The 19,599-nt window shown below is 41.7% G+C and overlaps 1 protein-coding gene and 1 long non-coding RNA gene across 2 annotated transcripts in view; both read left to right on the top strand.

Annotated features, from left to right (window-relative positions):
• Positions 1–19,599, top strand: part of LOC311045741 — a 252,200-nt gene that overhangs the window by 121,783 nt on the left and 110,818 nt on the right. The gene's annotated exons all lie outside the window — the stretch shown is intronic.
• Positions 1,179–19,599, top strand: part of stk11 (serine/threonine kinase 11) — a 41,394-nt gene continuing 22,973 nt past the window's right edge. Inside the window, exons 1-5 of the mRNA XM_084057754.1 lie at positions 1,179–1,360; positions 3,313–4,412; positions 5,811–6,190; positions 16,624–16,707; positions 17,870–17,959. Of these exons, the coding sequence (XP_083913880.1) occupies positions 5,907–6,190; positions 16,624–16,707; positions 17,870–17,959 (458 nt within the window). The 5' untranslated portion in view covers positions 1,179–1,360; positions 3,313–4,412; positions 5,811–5,906. The remainder of the gene's footprint in view (positions 1,361–3,312; positions 4,413–5,810; positions 6,191–16,623; positions 16,708–17,869; positions 17,960–19,599) is intronic.

Here is a 19,599-nt window from a genome sequence, read left to right on the forward strand (position 1 = left end):
TACCTGGAAGTTGTAAAGCACTTTTCTGAGTACTCAAAGACCCTTTACATGTGTTTTTTATTCTTACAGAACAAAATGCATCCAGACAGACATCAGAATTCTTCTCAAGTATCACTTTTAAATATTCACATATATATATTCTGCAATCAATTCACAAAAGATAACTTTAAAAAAAAAAAAAAAAAAAAAAAAGGAACAAAACATAACAAAAAAAGCATAAAAAAACAGACATAGGTATTTCTTCCATTCATTAGGCCTACTGTTAAAAATCTAGGAGGTGCCAAGGTGTCTTTTCTTCTATATGTGTGTGGGGGTCCTGGGGGACAGGAGGAAAATAACTATCAGGAAGAAACTCGGATAAGCGAATAGATTCTGTGCAAGGGAACTCCATAAGAGAAGATTTTTGTTATTCTTGTTAGATTATATTTGGTACAGAATTCTACAACCGACTATAGTGGGGGAGGGGTGTAGCAGTGCAGAGAGTGAAACCTTGGATCTCTCATTGGGTTTAACTTCCACCCTGTGTGAAATAATAGTGAAATTAAACTGTTAGTCATTTTGCTGGGAATCCCTTCAAGGAGCCCAACTATTATGAGAACCCCTGGATTAGGATTACATCAAGAGTGGCAAATAATCTGGAAAAGAATATCCATATTAATTAAGTTGATATATGAGACTAGATTTCATCTTTGATTTGTATTGTATTGTGATATGGCATAAGAGTTGTCATTTCTTGGTTTTAATCAGCCAACAACGCTATTTTATAGTACTACATACTACAAAATGTTCCACATAGCCAATCTAAAAGCTCACAGCATGTGCTGTGGTGAGTTGTGAGCTTGTAGATCAGCTATTTTTGAAAATTAAAATAAATGTATGGTATGTGTGTATATATGTGTGTCACACACACACACACACACACACACACACACATACATACATGGGTATGTATGTCAAAAAATATTGTGATATTTGATTTTGTCCCGTCCTACTGCTATCATTAATCAATTACAATTATGTTAATACAGCGGGGACATAAATATTGACGGCAATTAGGCTAGTGCATTAATTATTTTTCTGTGGTGACATGGATGACGCATTAACGGGGGTGGGGGGAGAAGGGGGGGGGGTATGTCAATGTGAGAGGGGGAGGGGCTATGGGGGGAGGTAAACAAGATGGCGACAACCTGAGCAGCAGCAGCAGGAACATGTAGAGTCATTAAAACTATAGCTGAGAGAATATGAATAAAAACACATGAAACATTATTACAGTCTGACTGCAGCAGACCAGAGGAGCGACAGACAGGCCGGCAGACAGACAGACGAGACATCTGATCTGATCCCAACCACATGGATCTGGGTGAGACTGTTTATAATAAACCATTTAAAACCAGCTAAAACACTACATATAGAGACGTTTATTATGAACGCTTTATATTGACATTTTCTGCTCGACAACAAACGGTCGTGTTTTTCACCATAAAAGGAGTGTCGTCGTGACTTCACTTCTCTATTCTGTGATGACAAATAAACGCATTTAATGTCTTTATATAATCATAAATGAAGTGGTTATAGTTGTGGTTTAAATAGCCCGAGCTTTCAATTATATTTATATCAGTTAATACTGATAATAACCTCGTTTTGAAGGCTCTGATAACATTGTTATTATCATTAATGATGAATGGAGAGTTCTAAGTCAAACATCACTTATCTCTGATCTGGTTAAAGTTAAAGACTAGTGCAGCTAGAGCTAGCATGCATGCTAACCCTACATTACTACACATGTAAATGCATGTTATATTATTTATGTTCTTCTTTCTATTAAAAAAAAACCCTGCTCATTTCAGGACATTTTTTATGAAATACTGTGACTGTGTTACTGGAGAAGCAGGACGGTGTTGTTATTATTATTAATGTTTGTTTGATAATGCAGTTTCACTTCATTCAAGCAAAGCAACTCTACTTGGGCTCTGGTGTTTTTGTGTTTAGCTTCATAGCTAACACATGCTAGCTCCTCCAGTAGTAGAAAACATGTTTGTTTTTCTGTCTGCTTGGCATCATGATGATTATTGAGCAATGGCAGCGTGACTCTGTCCCACTATGTGACCTGAAATCACTTTATTTATCTCTAAAACAGGGGTCTTCAACGTTTTCAGGCCAAGGACCCCTTGGCTGAGAGTGAGATAAAGCATGGACCCCTATTATATATTGTATAAAATATATATTTTTTCATAGATTTCATAGGCAGCTTCATTGACTTGTTTCACAGCACTGTCATGTTGGATTCATGTTCATGTGTATTTTCAGACATTTAACCATGCACTTAAGCAATACTTAGTATACCTGACCTTTCACTCTGTACTTAGCCTGCTCTTTCCCCCCCCATATACTAAACCACAAATAGCAGATCTACAAGCACACAACGCCTCGCAGTGCGAGGCGTTGTGTGCTTGTAGATCTGCTATGTTTGGCTAAAGTTCTCCTCAGAACAGGGATGCTTGGTTGAAGTGGTTAATGTAAAAATCACACAAAGATTTGGCGTATCTTGTAGTAACTCTGAGGACCCCCTAAGGGTCCCGGACCCCCTGTTGAAGACCTCTGCTCTAAAATAAACCCCCTGAACAGTGGGTTTTAGAGCCAGTAAGGTAAAACAGCTACCCAGGGTTTAAATACATTATGCCACCAAAACATTATGATTGCCCTTGATGTGTAGTATTAATTCCAGTGGTGGAGAAAGTACTCACAATGTTTTACTTAAGTAAAAGTATGACTACTGCAATGTAGAATTACATCTGTTACAAGTGAAAGTCTGGTGTAACATATTTACTTGAGTAACAGTACAAAAGTATTGGCATCAAAATATACTTACAGTAGGCCTACCAAAAGTAAAAGTACTCATTGTGCAGAATGTCCCGTTTCACAAGTTCAAAATGGATACAAATCTTTTGAAAATAGCAGATCTACAAGCTCACAATGCGTAGCATCGTGACACATTGTGAGCTTTTAGATCTGCTATTTTCAAATAGCCGAAATGTATATAGGCCTGAAGTGGTTCATGTATGTGATATTGTGATAATAATCTAAATCTACAAAGTAACTAGTAACTAAAGCTGTCAAGTGATTGTAGTGGAGTAAGAGTGCAATATTTGCCTCTGAGATGTAGTGGAGTAGAAGTAAAAAATGGGGAAATACTCCAGTAAAGTGAACATTTCTCCAAAAGTGTACATAAGCACAGTACTTGAGTAAATGTACTTAGTTACTTCACACCACTGGTAGTCGTATTAATGTGGTGATTCTTGTCTTTTTATTAAGGCACCGAGGAGCAATAGGAGCCACTCTGCATGGTAGAAAGAAGACTGAAGGCATTCCGGATGGATCAGAGCCAGGCCCTGCTGTGTCCAGGCTGATAACAAGGAGATTGCTCATTGCATAATTTGGAACCTGTGCGAGTTGGAGCCGAGCCAGCCGCTTATGTGTCCTGATTCAAACTATGCATTGCAGCAGCAGCAGCACAAGTCGTTGACAGAAATGCAGCGCTCCTCCTCCTCCTCCTCACCGGCCCAAGAAACAGTAGCAGCAGCAGCAGAAGAGCTGGTCACCTCCACCACCTCCTCCTCCTCCTCTCCTCTGCCCGTAGTTGTCGTCCTGTGGTATTAACTCAACTTGTGGAGTCACACTAATGGAGGCAACCGGTCGTGTTGTTGGCCGGAGCAGAGGAATGTAATCTTTTTTGAAGAGAATCATCATCATCATGATCCCTTCGGTATGCCAAACCCGCCACTTATCAACAATCGTAGTCTAAAAAACAAATGATGTCCACGCGGGCCTGAACTTTCCCCACAAACACTGAACTGAACACTGGATATAGAACAGGTTCTTTTGGCTGACTTTATAACACACCCCCCTGCTGTAGAGCGTTGTTTTCAAGAGCCGCCGTTTGCGTTGATCCAGAAGTGTGCAGAACCATATACTTTTTTCGTTTTCTAGCACCGTGTGGGCCTGTTCTCTAGTCATGATGAATGTGGTGTTTTGCTTTTCCCTGTAAGAACTATTTGCAGTAAAAAGCAGCCCCTTAATGTTTACAAATTGGGATTGACGCCCGCTCCCCACCCACCCACCCACCACCTCTTCCCTCAAATCTCAGGCGTGGTTCTTCTACCCACTCCCCCCCGCCTCCCTTCCCGCCTTCCTGTAAGCCCAGTTAGTGTTTTTCCTAATTCAACTGTATTTCCCGGACTTGTGGAATTATAAAAAGAACACACACACAACGTGGTGCTGAAAGGTCAACAGTTATTACCTACTTTAAAGAAGGACATACGAGACTTGAGCGGGGGACAGATCATCCGTGTGTCACTCTGTGTGTGTGTGTGACTCACTCAATCAAGTGGCCGTAGGACAGGACAAACAAGACGGTAGGCCTGTCACAATTATTACATACTGTAATAATAGTCTAATCGCAATTATTTGACATAATCGCAATTTGTTTTTGGCATAATCGTCATAATCGTTTTTCCCTGTTGAAAGATTTTCAAATTTCAAATAGAAAAAAAAAGCAGAAATAGCTGATCTACAAGCTTAAGCTGGCTCCAGACCAGACCGATTTTGGGCCGACTTGGCGTCGGGAAGCGTCGTATATAGTCGTCCAGTCGGTTAGGGGTCCGTCGGGTGGTCCGTCGGGACCTTTTCGGCCAACCCAGAGCCGACCGAACATGTTCAGTCCTTTTATTACAACGCGGACTCACAAAGTGACGCGTTGTAAGCTTGTAGATCAGCCATTTCTCCTTTTTTTATTTACATGTATAAAATTATTACATATGTCAATAATTTCTTTGTATATTTAAGTTATATGTCATATCTGCTCTGTGCCTATTTTTGATTTACGAAGCCTAAAAGGCATTTTTTATTCATATGTTCAATGGCCAAACACACAATTAAATCGTGAATTGAAATTATTTGAGTGACTAATTAATCGTCAACTTATATTTGTAATCGTGACAGAACAGACAAACAGACATTGTCACTGACGGTGTTCTTATTAACACACACAGAACGGTGCAGCAGTAGGGGTGGGACGATATATTGATATTGCGATATATCGCGATACTTCCTCTCGCGATAAATAATCGATATACTGCCGAAAAATATCGATATGAAAAAAAAAGAAACGTTGTTTTTCCGACTCTGTACATATAGTGTTGTTTTTTTTTTTTCTGTATTTGTGTGATGATTTTGAACGGTTTGGTGCTATTTTATGTGTTTATGAATTGAATACAAGGACTATCGTGATATATCGTTGGTGAAATTTCTTGCAATATATCGTGATATCGCAATATATCGAATATCGTGATATTATTGTAATCGAGGGCCTAATATCGCCACAGTGAGATATATCGTATATAGATATATACTAGTGATGGGCGGGTCGGGTTTTTTCATGACCCGCCCCGCCCCGCCACGGAACCCAACCCGCCTCAACCCGCCCCGCGAACCCATATATAAATCTATGGCTCAACCTGCCCCGCGGGTCGTACCTATAATTCTGTAAAATCATGGTTAGAAAAGAATCCCCAAGTGTATTCAAACTGTTTTATTGTTATTATTCGTATTCTTATTAGGAATAAAGACAAAACAAGAGCATGTGCTTTTTTATCTTTTTTTTTTGCATGTGAGAGCGGCTGACCCGCTCACCCGCAGCCCGCATAATTGCCTCTGAAATTCTGACTCGACCCACCCGCGCCGCGGGTCCTGTGGGTTACGGGTCAACCCGCGCACCACTAATATATACCCATATTGTCCCACCCCCTATGCAGCAGTAGCAGCAGCAGCAGCAGAAGCAGCAACAGCCAAAGGCCTTTTTTAAACCCGTAAAAAGGGTTCCAGTAGTCGTCGTCGTCTTCGTCGTCATCATGAGTCTGGGAGAGCTGCAGCACCTGGACTACCTGACGGAGAACGAGCTGATGGGCATGGACACGTTCATCCACCGCATCGACTCCACCGAGGTCATCTACCAGCCCCGCCGCAAGCGGGCCAAGCTGATCGGGAAGTACCTGATGGGGGACCTGCTGGGGGAGGGGTCCTACGGCAAGGTCAAGGAGATGTTGGACTCTGAGACGCTGTGCCGCCGCGCCGTCAAGATACTCAAGAAGAAGAAGCTGAGGAGGATCCCCAACGGAGAGGCTAATGTGAAGAAGTGGGTGATGTTTGTGTTTGTTTGTTTGTTTTGTTTGCAGTGGTGGAAGAAGTACTTACATATTTTTACTTAAGTGAAAGTATCAATACTGCAATGCAGAAGTACTCTGTTACTATAGAGTGCAGAAGTCCTGACGTCACTCGTTCATCCCCTGGTTCGTAAAGTAATGTCTCTATGGAGAATAACATTGGGTCATCTTAGAATCGTCTCATATAAGAACTGTGGTCCAAAAATAAACAAACTGTCTCGGCGATATTGTCAGGGAGGAGGTTCTGTATCGTTTATGATAGTCAGTCACTCATATTTGATACAGTCTGTTTCTGGCAAAAATTTAACTAATTCTGCGGAAGTAACATTATCGTTTTCTCACCGTCAGTTGATGCTTCATATCCATAAGAGTCAAACCGCCGGGGTCATTCGTTTCTTTTTGGAACACAGTTCTTATTTGACTCGATATTAAATATGTCTATGGGGGTGGAAAACCGCGAACCAGGCAAAAGGTAAAAGTACAAAAGTATTGCTATCAAAATGGACTTACAGTACTCATTGCGTTCACTCAAGTTCAAAACGTATAAAAAATCTTTTGAAAATAGCCGATCTACAAGCTCACAATGCGACGCATTGTGAGCTTGTAGATCTGCTATTTTCAAATGGCCGAAATGTAAGGCTTAAGTGGTTAGTGTGTTTTGTAATAATAATCAAAATCTACAAAGTAACTAGTAACTAAAGTTTTTAAATAATTGTAGTGGAGTAAAAGCATAATATTTGCCTCTGAGATGTAGTGGAGTAAAAGTATTGAAAATGGGGAAATAAGTTTCTTTACTTAAGTACAGTACTTAGTAAATATCTAAGTAAATATCCTTAGTTACTTTACACCACTGTTTGTTTGTCTTTCCTTCCTGTTTGCGTTTACCTTTTCTCTGTCACGGTGCCACCACATTGCTCCCCTTTGAGGTTTGACTTAGTTGGCACAGGCAGCAGCACAGACGGCAGCATAGTGCTGCTGTGGAAGTCTGAACGCCTGAAGAAGACCTCTCTCTCTCTTGCCTGTCAGTGTCTTCTGCTGCTCTCCTCCTTCCCACCTGTACTCTCTCTGGGCATAATGAGCCCCTAAAGACCGGGAACGCATCTGTGTCATTTTAAGATTTCTTTGGCTATTCAAAAATAGCAGATATACAAGCTCATGAGCTTGTAGATCTGCTATTTTTTATATATATATATATATATATTTTTTTTTAATCTTTTATATACATTAAACTCAAATCTTTGCTTCTGGGGGGGGGGTCCCTGGAACACAATATTTTTAGATGGGAGGGGGTCCGCGGTCAAATACATATTATTTTGGGGGTCCTTGACATGAAAAACGTTTGAAAACGATCGATAATATAGCAACATAAGTAAAAAAAATAAATCCTACAAAAATAAATACTTTAGGATTTAGAAGGCATTTGTAAAATCCCCAGAAGCAAAGATTTGAGTTAAAAACTTTCGCTTTAAAAAAGTATATATATATATATATTCAAACTAAAGATTTGCACACATTTTCACGATTTCCCCCCCAAAAAATAGCAGATCTACAAGCTCATCTACGAGCTTGTATATCTGCTATTTCCATATAGCCAAAGAAATCTATAAAATGACACACAGATGCGTTCCCGGTCTTAAAGGGTTAAGTAATAAGTATCGTGTGTCTTGAAATGCAAGGCAAGGCATTTCTCAGCCGTTAGAAGAAGTGCTAGTGTGTGTGTGTGTGGTGACAGAAAGTGACATAGAATTCACCCAGACGGGAAATGCAGTAATAATAATGACATGACAAAACAGTGGAGGGTATGTCATAAGGGTAATTGCAGGCTCATTTGTCATGAATGACTGTAAGCCCTCAACCCCCTGTGTCCCACTTTTCAACCTGGCATGCTCCCTATTCTGGGCTTGTTGTCATCGTGTCAAAATAGATATGCAGTATGTTGTTGACATATTCAGAAATGGCTAAATAACCAGCTACCGACTAGCAGCGTGTATGTCGTGATGCAACAAGGTGTTGTGAGCTTGTAAGATCTTCTATCTTCGCTGTGCGTCATACAGCACAAATTATAGAGGGCTTTAGCAGTGGTTAAAGTACACAAAAGCATCCAGAAACATGTTTGTCTTTAGCCTCCCAGTTCAAATAAGCTCACTATTGCTATCACCACTAGCAATTGATAATAATTGATAGGTTGTTTGTACTTCTCTCTTATCTCTGACATAGATAGACTACTATACTACTACTGTAGTATTTGGTTCATGGCTATCGTTTCATACTGGCTGGCTACCTTGAATTTTGCACATAGATTTTTTTCCGGCATTATTACCAGTGTATATATCGTTATGTTCCAACATGTATGTACGTTGTGTTGGAACCATAGACTGTATAAATGAGATGGACAAAGCCACTCCGCTGCTTTCTACAGACCGAAAATGAAGCCGATTGTTCCACGACTGTAGGTCCGCCATCTTTCAATATCGCGTCAGAATGAGACCAGACCATTATTGGTTGGGTAGCTTGTCAATCAAGAGCGGGGGGCGGGGAATGAATGCTATTGGTTGTGTAGCTTGTCAATCAAATCATCCCGCCCCTCCTAGAGAATAGCCTACTTTATCGTCAATTTTAAAATAAATAGGACCATCATTTAGCAAAACGCATATCCTGATGATTGAAAGGAGACTTTAAACTAGCGACTGGAAGCATATAGAATTTATGACAATTTTTATTACAGTAAGAAAATCTAGTCTAAAGTTTGTCAAAAAACCCATTCACTTGCGTTAAAATAAATTCTTTCTGACACCGCAGGTCGGCGCAGGGTAAAACAGCGCCACTCTGGCCATTTTGTCGGCCTCATCGTAAATATCTAAGACTTGCCCCTTGGTTGGAACCTGTGAGCTTGTCATCAGCTAGCTGCCTGTGTGTTCTTGACACGCTCATCCATGCACTCTCAATCTTTCCTCCTCCTCCAGCCCACCCGATTCTAAAGAGCTTTTAATCACACAATCGTTATTAAATATTCTGCTAGACGTGAGCCACCACAGGCCTGCCTGTGTGCTAAATATAGCGGGAGCTTTAGCAAACTGTCAAACGAGTTCACGCAGAGGGTACTGTATGAAGAAGAACTGCATGCAAAACGCCACGTTTTTTTACTTTTTTCTTTTTAGGCCACTGTGTGAAGCCTTGGCTGGTAGAACTCCTGATAAAGTCTGCAGCTCTGTATCGATGGGGTGTTTGTTAATGAATCTATTGTTGGTTTGTTGTCTATTGATCTGTTGATATACATATAATACTATCCAAGGTATAGTATTATACTGTATGTATTTACTTTACTCAGTTTCTCTGATAGTTTTTTAGCCCAGGCCGAGGTGTGTGTGCGTGTGCGTGTGCGTGTGGTTGTATTGTGGAATAGAAGGCCATGGTTTATTGGTATGCATAAACTTTTGTGGCATAGTTTCAGGAGGCCATATACGTTTCAGCTCATGAATGCTGCCTGTTGGGGTTAACCCAAAAATTCACTCACTGTCACGTCTTCTAAAACACGGATTAAGTTTATTATTTGTCCCCAAACACACACACAAGGAGCTTGCTAAGCTTCCACCAACATTCTCTAAAACGACTGACGCAAACGGTGTCCTGTAAAGGGGGGAAAAAAAAGATGTGTGGAATTACTTACATACATCTAAGATGCTCAACTCGGGCAACAAAAGCACTTTCTGCGTGTTTGAAAAAGCTGTGGTGAGGACTTGCTATAAAAATGGTGAAATATTAGGAATTTCCCTCTCGCAGTAAAAATTGTTTGGCTTCAGAAGACTTGGCTTATGCTGCAATAAGTTCAGAATCATGAAGGGCTAGTCGTCAATTCAATTTCAATTCAAAGGAGCTTTATTGGCATGAGAAAACATACGTTTACATTGCCAAAGCAAGTGTCAAAATATAATAAATAAAAACAATTTAAGAAAATGAGGGAAGTATACACAGTTGGAGGAGGGTACAGCATTGTGTTAAACGGAGCTATGTCACATTGCGTGGTTTTATACATAATTATATATACAGGGTAGGCTAGCTTTTGAAACCAATAGCAGCAATCTTTTGCAGTCACTTTTGGGACAATTGGCAGCGTTTTTCTCAACTATTTGAATAGTTAGTCACTGTTCTCAACTATTTAACTAGTTAGTCACTGTTGGAGTCATGGAGAAAGCTGCTATGTAGTTTTGCTTGTTTTACCTCCTTGAGTGTAGGCTCATAGGCCTTGTGGTTAAGAGTGTCCAGCGTCCGCCCTGAGGCTGAGAGGTGGGGGGGGGGGGGGGGGGGGGGGGGCGGGGTTCGATTCCCCCGGCCCGGGTCATATACCAAAGACTATAAAAAAAATGGGACCCGGTGCGTTCCTGCTTGGCACTAAGCATCAAGGGGTTGGATTGGGGTCAAGTTCATGTGACCTACTGGATAGTTACATCATGTCCAGGGGGTGTACTTGTACAGCAAGCCGCCTCGCGCTATACTGTAGAACATTGGTTCTCAAAGTGGGGGTCCTTGGAGGGTACCAGGGGGTCCCCAGCAACATATACTTTGGCTATTCAAAAATAGCAGATCTACAAGCTCATAGTGCGGCACAAATCTTTGATTTTTTTTTATCTTTGCTTCTGGGGGTCCCTGGAACGAGCTCTTTTCAGATGGGGGGTAAATACATATCAATTTGGGGGTCCTTGACACGAGAAAGTTTGAGAACCACTGCTGTAGAAACGGGAGAAGGCTCCTCTCCTGCTCTATGAGCTGCGTGGCTCGGCAAGCCTTACTACTTTTACTTGCCTCTGTGAGTGTTTTGGTGTCGATTACGTGTCAATAAACTGGCATGAGCGAGAGTAGTTAGCTAATGACGTCTTCCTTTTTTGGGTGAACTATTCCTTTAACTGTGTGTGTGTGTATGTGTGTGTGTGTGGATGCCGTAGTAGAGAGAGAGACCCAGCTTCACTATTCGCTCTGCTCTCTGTGGTTCATGCATTCCAGTCTCTGCCAAACAACTTCCTGCTTTGGGAGCGTTGCCACGACGATCATGGGCATGCCCACACTGTGGCAAATGATTGAGCAATGCCACTCCCGTTGCTCCGGCAACGCCTCCGTCCGGAATGCCGTGCCCTTGTTTGGAATGACAGGCACGAACATGCCCACAGCGGTGGCCAACAAGGAACACAAACTTTAATTACTTTCTAACTGGTCTCCCCTGTGGTTCGGCATTCAGAAAAAAACGTTCAAACGTAGATCTATAATATGGATCCACAGATGAATCCGATCGACGAGCTCGCGATGCGTCACGATGCTTGTAGATCGGCTATTTTTGTTATTAATCGTACGTCTAAGTTTAGGGCTTAAAGGGATAGTTCACCCAAAAAAAACACATTTTCTATTGTTTATTCACCCCATGGAGACTTAAATTCATGGATATTTTTTGTTTTTTGTCGCATTCCTAAGCCAATAATTTGATGACCAGCAGACCCCAGTAGGCAGCGGTTCCGGTAGGAGACACAAAGGAGCTGCCGGTCATCGAATTAGTGGCTTAGGAATGCGACAAAAACAAAAAAAATATCCATGAATTCAAGTTTCCATGCCGTGAGTAATCGATAGAAAAAAAGTCATTTTGGGGGTGAACTATCCCTTTTTTTAAAACCCATTAAGACCTGGAACTGTCATTTTTTGATTTGAGCTAAAAAGCATTATTTTACACTTTGGGCTATTCAAAAATAGCAGATATACAAGCTCATAGCGCGGCACCGAGTGCCGCGCTAAGAGCTTGTAGATCTGCTATTTTTGAAAAATCGTGAAAATGTGTGCAAATCTTCTGAATATATATTTTTTTAAAGCGAACATTTTTAACTCAAATCTTTGCTTCTGGGGGTCCCTGGAACAAAATATTTTGATGGGGGTCCGCGGCCAAATGCATATAATTTTGGGGGTCCTTGACATGAAAAAGATTGAGCACCACTGATATAGAAGCATACGTTTTTCAGAATACTGTTGAGATTTAGGAGACATGTAGAATCGGCTTCAGGTCTCAATGGGTTAAAGTGATTTTTTTTAAAAAGAGAGATGAAAGTTCCCTCCCCCCAGAATAGGCATGATGCTGGGGTTCAAGTGGTCAATAAGGTTGTGAGTCACTGCTGTTACAGTGGGTCTGTCTGGACCCCTTGCGGGGCACAGTGGGTCTTGTCTGGGCCTCGGCTCGCTCGCTCGCTCGGGGCATTTGAATTAGCAGACTCACTGCAGATAGACTGCAGCAGCAGCAGCAGACACTGACTGTGCTTCACACAGCAAACAGCTGACACTCTGCTTTCTACGATTCAATGCCTTTCTGCTTTATTATCCCATTAAGACCTGAGGCCATTCTTAAAAATGTTTTCTAAATCCTACAGTTTTTTGAAAAAAATCTGGAAAATATTTTTTCACGATGTTTCAAAAATAGCAGATCTACAAGCTCATGGCGCGGCACTCGGTGCCGCGCTATGAGCTTGTATATCTGCTATTTTTGAATGGCCAAATAAATCTAAAGTGACACAGATGCGTTCCAGGTCTTAATGGGTTATTTTGGATCAAAACAAAGCAGCGACTGTACGAACTGTACTTGTGCTGCTTTTCAAGAGTTGAATCGGCCCCGGCCTGTCCTATCTATCTATCTGTGCTGCCTGTACTGTCGGCTTAGCTTACTGGACCATGGAAGATGACACAGGATTAATTAGTACAATGACTTTACTGTAGTGTAATGATGTTTTTATCTAGGGCTCTTTTGTGAAGGTGATGACTTTTACATCAGTGCATCGATGCAACCAGGCTCTGTCCTTCACCATTGTGATATTTATGGTGTATGTCATTTCAGACTGAAATTACATTGAGGTTATTATGAGGTTGACTCACTGACTATCCGGTCAGCTAGCTGTGTATATACTGTATGTCTAGCGGGTAGATCTTGGGACATGCGGCTAGCTCACCGGATAGCGCAACGTCAACCTCCATAACATCAAGGTCCCTGGTTCGATTCCGGCCAGAGACCTGTGTTCCATGTCCTTCCCCATCTTTGCCCTTGTCTTTAGTTTTGGTGTATTTATGTAGGACAGCAGAGAGGCAGAAATCTATCATCTTCCAGAGCACCAAGCTCGCCTCTTAAACTGATCATTTCCAGCCATGATTTCCAATTTTCTGTTCCATCTAATAGGCTTGGTCTGGGGACCCCAGGGGTCCTTAAGGGGGTTTCAGTGGGTCCACAGTCAAGACAGCCAGTTAAAACAAACTTTCTGGTACTTTTGAATTAATAGCGTTTTGCCGTCAAGCCTTCCTCAGCGTGTTAAGAAAGTGGTCAGTGGTGTTGTGTGCACCAGGAGGGACTGATAGACAGACAGACAGACAGACAGACAGACAGACAGACAGACAGACATGACGAGGACTTCAGCTGCTGTCGGTAAAACTAAATAAATTTAAAACAATCACGCACCCCCGTCCCCGTCCCCGTCCCCGTTATGATATGAAAATGTTTGAGAACCACTTCATTAAGTGACTGACTGACTGACTGACTGACTGACTGGAGCACAAAATGTGTGTGTCAGTGGAAATACTGTGTGTGACTTTTGGCGGCCTTGACAGGACAAGAAAAAAGCCACAGTGTGACATGACATGTGTTGGAGTGAGAGAGGAGAGGTGATTCTGTTTGGGCAAAAGTGCAGACAGCCGGGTGTGAGCAGAGGAGAAAGAGAGAGAAGCAAATATTCTACATCTGTGGTTTTCAACCCTTTTCATATCAAGGTCCATTATTTATTTGGCATTTGAGCCATGGACCACCATTTGATGAGATTTAGACTCTCAGACCCAACAGATAACAAAAATATTTTGTTATCGTTGGATAAGATTTTGTCCACAATTCCATCCATGCTGTATTGATGTTGTTACCATAGGAGAAGATGACAGACACACGTTGATCAAAATCACAATTATTTAATTAAGCAATGCAGATGTTTAACAATAATTTAACTCTTGAGAAAGTAAAATGAAACCAAACGGACCCTTATGGGTCCGTTTGGTTTCATTTTACGCTCTCAAGAGTTAAAGATCTACAGTATAAGGGTCCATTTGGTTACCAACTCTCCATCATTTAGCTGGGGACCACCTGGAACCCCCGCAAGGACCACTGATGGTCCCCGGACCACTGGTTGAGAACCACTGTTCTAAACTGAACAAACAGTCATTAGTGGCTGTAATCTCTTTTTTCTAAAGCCTGACCCATACCATGTATTTGGGCCCGGGGCCAAAATTTGTCCTACTGCCCCACCGATTACCCATGTTTTGATCGATATTTTGTGCAAAATGTCCTAATCAATTTTAATGACTTTGCTTATAAGTTAAATGTTCTCAAACGGAAGCTTAATCAATCAGACGAATACATATAAATAAACATTTTTTTAATAGAACATTCAGCACATATACTGTATACTTTAATTTATTTAACCACTTCTGCCCTAAAACATTTTTAGCGGTGCCAGCCGCTCTACACTTGACTATGTCCGTCCGTATGTCCGTATGTCCGTTTGTCTGTTTGTCCGTTTGTCCGTTATGTCCGTTTGAGCACGGGCTTTAAACAGCTACAACTCCAGATCGCAGCATGCCAGCAAGTCCAAATTTGGTATGTGGACTTTCACCACCAATAGGGACGAGCATTGACTGCTGAAGCCCCGCCCCACCCTATTATAGCGCCACCAGGAGGCCACTGGCTTTAAACAGCTATAACTCCAGTTTGCAGCATGCCACCAAGTCCAACTTTGGTATGTGGACTTACACCACCAATAGGGACGAGCATTAATTGCTGAAGCCCCGCCCCGCCCTATTATAGCGCCACCAGGAGGCCACTCATCAAAGGCACCGCTTCCTTCACACAGGGTGCGATTTTTTTTAAATAGCCGACCTACAAGCATCACAACACATCACAATGTGACATATTGTGAGCTTGTAGATCAGCTATTGTTTGAAGAAAAGATTTTTTTGTTGTTGCATATAATGACAAAATAGGGACGCTTTGTTTAAAGTGGTTTAAATTGGGGATTCTGGACACATGGGCGGCATACTTTCAGATGTCACTGTCTTCCAAAAAAAGTCAAGTGAAACGTGCATAGCCTTAGCGTTGGCTCTCCTCTCTGTGTCCTGTCCTCCATGTTCCAGCAGCTCTTTCTTTCCCTTCATGCTTTTTGTGTGGAGCTTCTTTCTAGCTGCTGTGTGCTGAATGCATTAGGACCCCCCCCCCCGCCCCCCCCCCCCCAGTGACACGGTTACAATGAATGTGGCGTCCTGGTGATTTAAAGCTCTGCCGCTGGACTCTAGCACTCTGAACAGTGCCAGCCTGCTGCTTCATCCGTGTAGCTAATGAGAGGAGATGAAAACCTAGGGCTGCAAATAGTACAGCCATTCTTCTTCTTAGCCACATCTTAGCTACGTCTTAGCTATTATACTGGCTATTCTTTTGGATATATTTACATACATACGCACATGCAGACAGACAGACAGACAGACAGACAGACAGACAGACAGACAGACAGACAGAAGAATATCACGTTTTGTTTCACAATATAAAACAAAAAGTTAACTATATTCATTGCACATAAAGCCGTTGCTTGTTTTAAACACTTCAACCCCATATGGGTAACCGGAGTCCCGCATGGCTCAATACTAGTGTCTTTTCTGTTATTGTGGGGAAAGCTTTCGCTGAAAATAGCTCACAACGTGACGCGTTGCGTCGCGTTGTGAGCTTGCTGGGGTTTAAGTGGATGATCATGATGATTACAATATATAGGCGTATATGAAGTTTTCCCACAATATTCACATTTTTGCGTGTGTATATTTTATATCAACATCATCATGAAACAATTCTAATAGATTCGATTGACTTAAATCTGTTAGTCTGAATAACCACTTAAGTCCTATTTCATTGTACAACGTCATGCAAAATAGGGAAAATAGCTGATCTGCTTTTTTTGCTATTGTTGCTATTCTTTTTTTATTGAGTGGGGGAAAGTTGTAATTGTATTTGTTCCCATTATCTTTTTTTATTCAAATTGATTATTTTGTATTTGATCTATTTGATTAGTTTGATTAATCTTGTTGCACCATTAGATAAAACGTCTACATTCTGGAGATTTGGATTGCCCTTTGCCACGGTTTGGCTGCTGATGCAGTCAGCTGGATGCTGGATGACCGTTTACAGACAAGCTGCTTTATTGTATAGTCATTGTTGCCATGTTTGTGTTTTTAACTGTGTTGTGTGTTTGTGTCTTTCAGAGAGATTCAGCTACTAAGGAGACTTTTAACTTGTGTGTTTTTTTAGCTTGTTGTGTGTGTTTCTGTGTTTTTAACTTGTTGTGTGGGTGTGTTCTGTGTCTTCCAGAGAGATTCAGCTGCTAAGGAGACTCCAGCACAAGAATGTCATTACGCTGGTGGACGTGCTGTACAATGAAGAGAAGCAGAAAATATATCCTTTTAGTTTGTTCCACTCTTGTGTGTGTGTGTGTGTGTGCCTGTCTGTCCCTCACTGTCGTTGCCTACAGCAGTAGATCTCAAAGTGCGGTCAGTTTGCCCACTTTAACCAACCCCTACATTGTCCCTCAGGGCTCTGTACTAGTGTATTATCTGTTTTCACTCTACATTAAATATCTTTGCTGAAAATAGCTGCTATTTTCTGCAAAGGTTTTCCCCCAGAATATGGACGCTGGGGGGCGTGTTCTCTCCTCCGCATCATCAGTGCCCATACCCTAGGTGGGGTTGGTGAAAGGGCCTTTCTGTGTGGAGTTTGCATGTTCTCCCCATGTCCCCTAGGGTAGGTACCCTCACAAAAAACATGCAGTAATCCTGGTCTCTATACTGCCTCCCCCTGGTCAGCTGGAGCGCCTGATGGAGGGGAAAGGAACTGGTTGGAATAATGTGTTCCTTCCACACGATACGTCCTACCGGGGAAACTCCCCCCTGTCAGGTGATAAGAAGCGGCCTGCTCACTCCTCATGCATTGAAGGAAGCATGAGCTCAGTTCGGGGCTCTCCCCAGGCTGGCAGAGGGAGAGTAGCGCCCAGGATTACAGCTTAGGCAATTGGCACTGGGTGAAAAAATGGGTTACAGAAATTGTGGGATAAGATTTCTTTTTTTTAAATTGTAATTTTGAAAACTTTCAACACAAATCTTATTTTGAGTTCCTGGCACAAAGTCTTTACAGGGGCCAAATGCATATGAATTTGTAGAGCGCTGTGGGTTCCAGATGAATCCACGACTAAAACCTGCTTGTTACTGCATCATCATCCACACTGGCCTGGTCATGCTGGCCTTCTTCTCACTCCTTCTCACGTTTAATGTGTTTGTTTATAACCACACTGTCCTACCTGTCATCCAGTGTAATAATTAGTGTTTATAAAACGAACAGGATATAAAAGGAACGGCGCTGTCGCTAAGCCTAAAATCAGTGTTGTTGACGACTACCTCCGTGTCTCTGTGGGATACACACAGTTTGTTTGTTTGCATATGATCCACAGTTGTGTTGTGTTGCCTCACAGATTGTTCCCATTATTAAAGGCTTCTGGTTTGTTTGTGTTTGTGGGGGGGGACCGCACGCACAGTATATCCCTTCCTTAACTTCCCTGACTTACGTATATGGTGATGGAGTATTGCGTATGCGGGATGCAAGAAATGCTGGACAGCGTCCCAGAGAAAAGGTTTCCAGTGTTTCAAGCTCACGGGTAAAAAACAAAAAAAAGTATCTCTCTCCCTCTCTCCCTCTCTCTCTCTCTCTGCTATTATTAGTCTCAGCCTATCTATCTATCTACAGCCCCGCTACTCCAGGGCCTAAGTTTAGATGCAGCAGGACTGCAGAGCCTGCAGGCTTGTTAACCTATTAAGATCGGGAATGCATACTGTGTCATACTTAAATTCTGTGTCATAAATAATTAAAAAATCACACCCTGTGTGAAGGAAGCGGTGCCTTTGATGAGCCCCGTATTGATGTTGTCATCAATATTTGTTTATGGGACAGACACACACTCGGACAGACACACGGACACCCGGACACACAGACAAAGTCAGATATAGAGCGGTTGGCACCGCTAAAAATAGCAGATATCTGCTATTCAAAAATAGCAGATATACAAGCTCGTAGCGCGGCACTTCAAGCTTGTAGATCGGCATTTTTTTTTACTCAAATCTTTGCTTCTGGAGGTCCCTGGAACAAAATACTTTAAAAATGTTTACTTTAAAATATATATATTCAAAGATTTGCACACATTTTCACGATTTTCACGAAGATTTTCAAAAATAGCCAAAGGAAATCTAAAATGACACAGATACTTCCCCGGTCTGAATGGGTTAAAATATCTGCTCTGTGTGAGTGAGTTATCAGCAGCGGTGGAACCAAAGTTCTCACATTTCTTTTACTTAAGTAAAAGTATCAATTACTACAATAGTAGAAATACTCTTGTTACAAGTAAAAGTCCGGTAAAAGTTCATCATAATTTACTACAACGAGTAATGGCATCAAAATGTATTGGTACCACAAAAGTATAAAGTACACATTAAGTGTTCGAAATGTATAAGAATCTTTTGAAAAGAGCAGATCTACCAGTTCACTGGTTTATCAGTGGTAAGAAGGAGCCACTCGTCTGACTCACACATGTTTGTATGTCAGGCTGCCTGAAGGCTTCCTCCTGTGAACCGCTCCCTCCCCTCTCTCTACATTCCTGATGTGTTTTGTCAATAAGACACAGAGTGACATGCATGCATACATACATACATACTTGGATATAAACAAACACACAGGGGGGTAGTAAGTTACTGCCGACCAGACCTCTACCAGGGCTCCACATTAAGGCTTGTCCGGGACATGTAATTAACTCTCTCAGTGCCACAAAACAAGTTACCCCGAGTTTTTTCTGAATGCCCTCAGTGCCAAGAACGAAAAATCCCGAGTTGTTAAAAAAAAAAATATATATATTATTATTATTTATTTATTTATTTTGGAAAAGAATGTTCAGAACCCAAGATATCGTGATCCGAAGATTTGCTGCTCCATTCACTTCTTGTTTAGCCTCGATCTCCAGGCTTTTATTGTTTAGTTTTGCTAAAAAAATAAAAGCCTGGAGGAGTGCTTCGGTGTACCCGGTATGGGAAGTGTTTCATTTCCCCAACCAACCAGAGTGCAGTGGGCGTCGCTCGTAATGTTTTTTTTTTTTTTTTACAATAATGTGAAGCATACACGCTTGCTTACACACCGTTTCTCAAGATGAAATTCAAAACGTATTGATTTTTAGACTGGTGTGGTTTTTATCTGCGGCTTCTATAGAGGCTCTGCAGAGAGGATGGTCTCTGTGGTGCATCTGGCGGGGTT

This window comes from Gymnoscopelus microlampas (assembly GCF_963454915.1).
Source record: "Gymnoscopelus microlampas genome assembly, chromosome: 5".
Taxonomy (NCBI): Eukaryota; Metazoa; Chordata; class Actinopteri; order Myctophiformes; family Myctophidae; genus Gymnoscopelus; species Gymnoscopelus microlampas.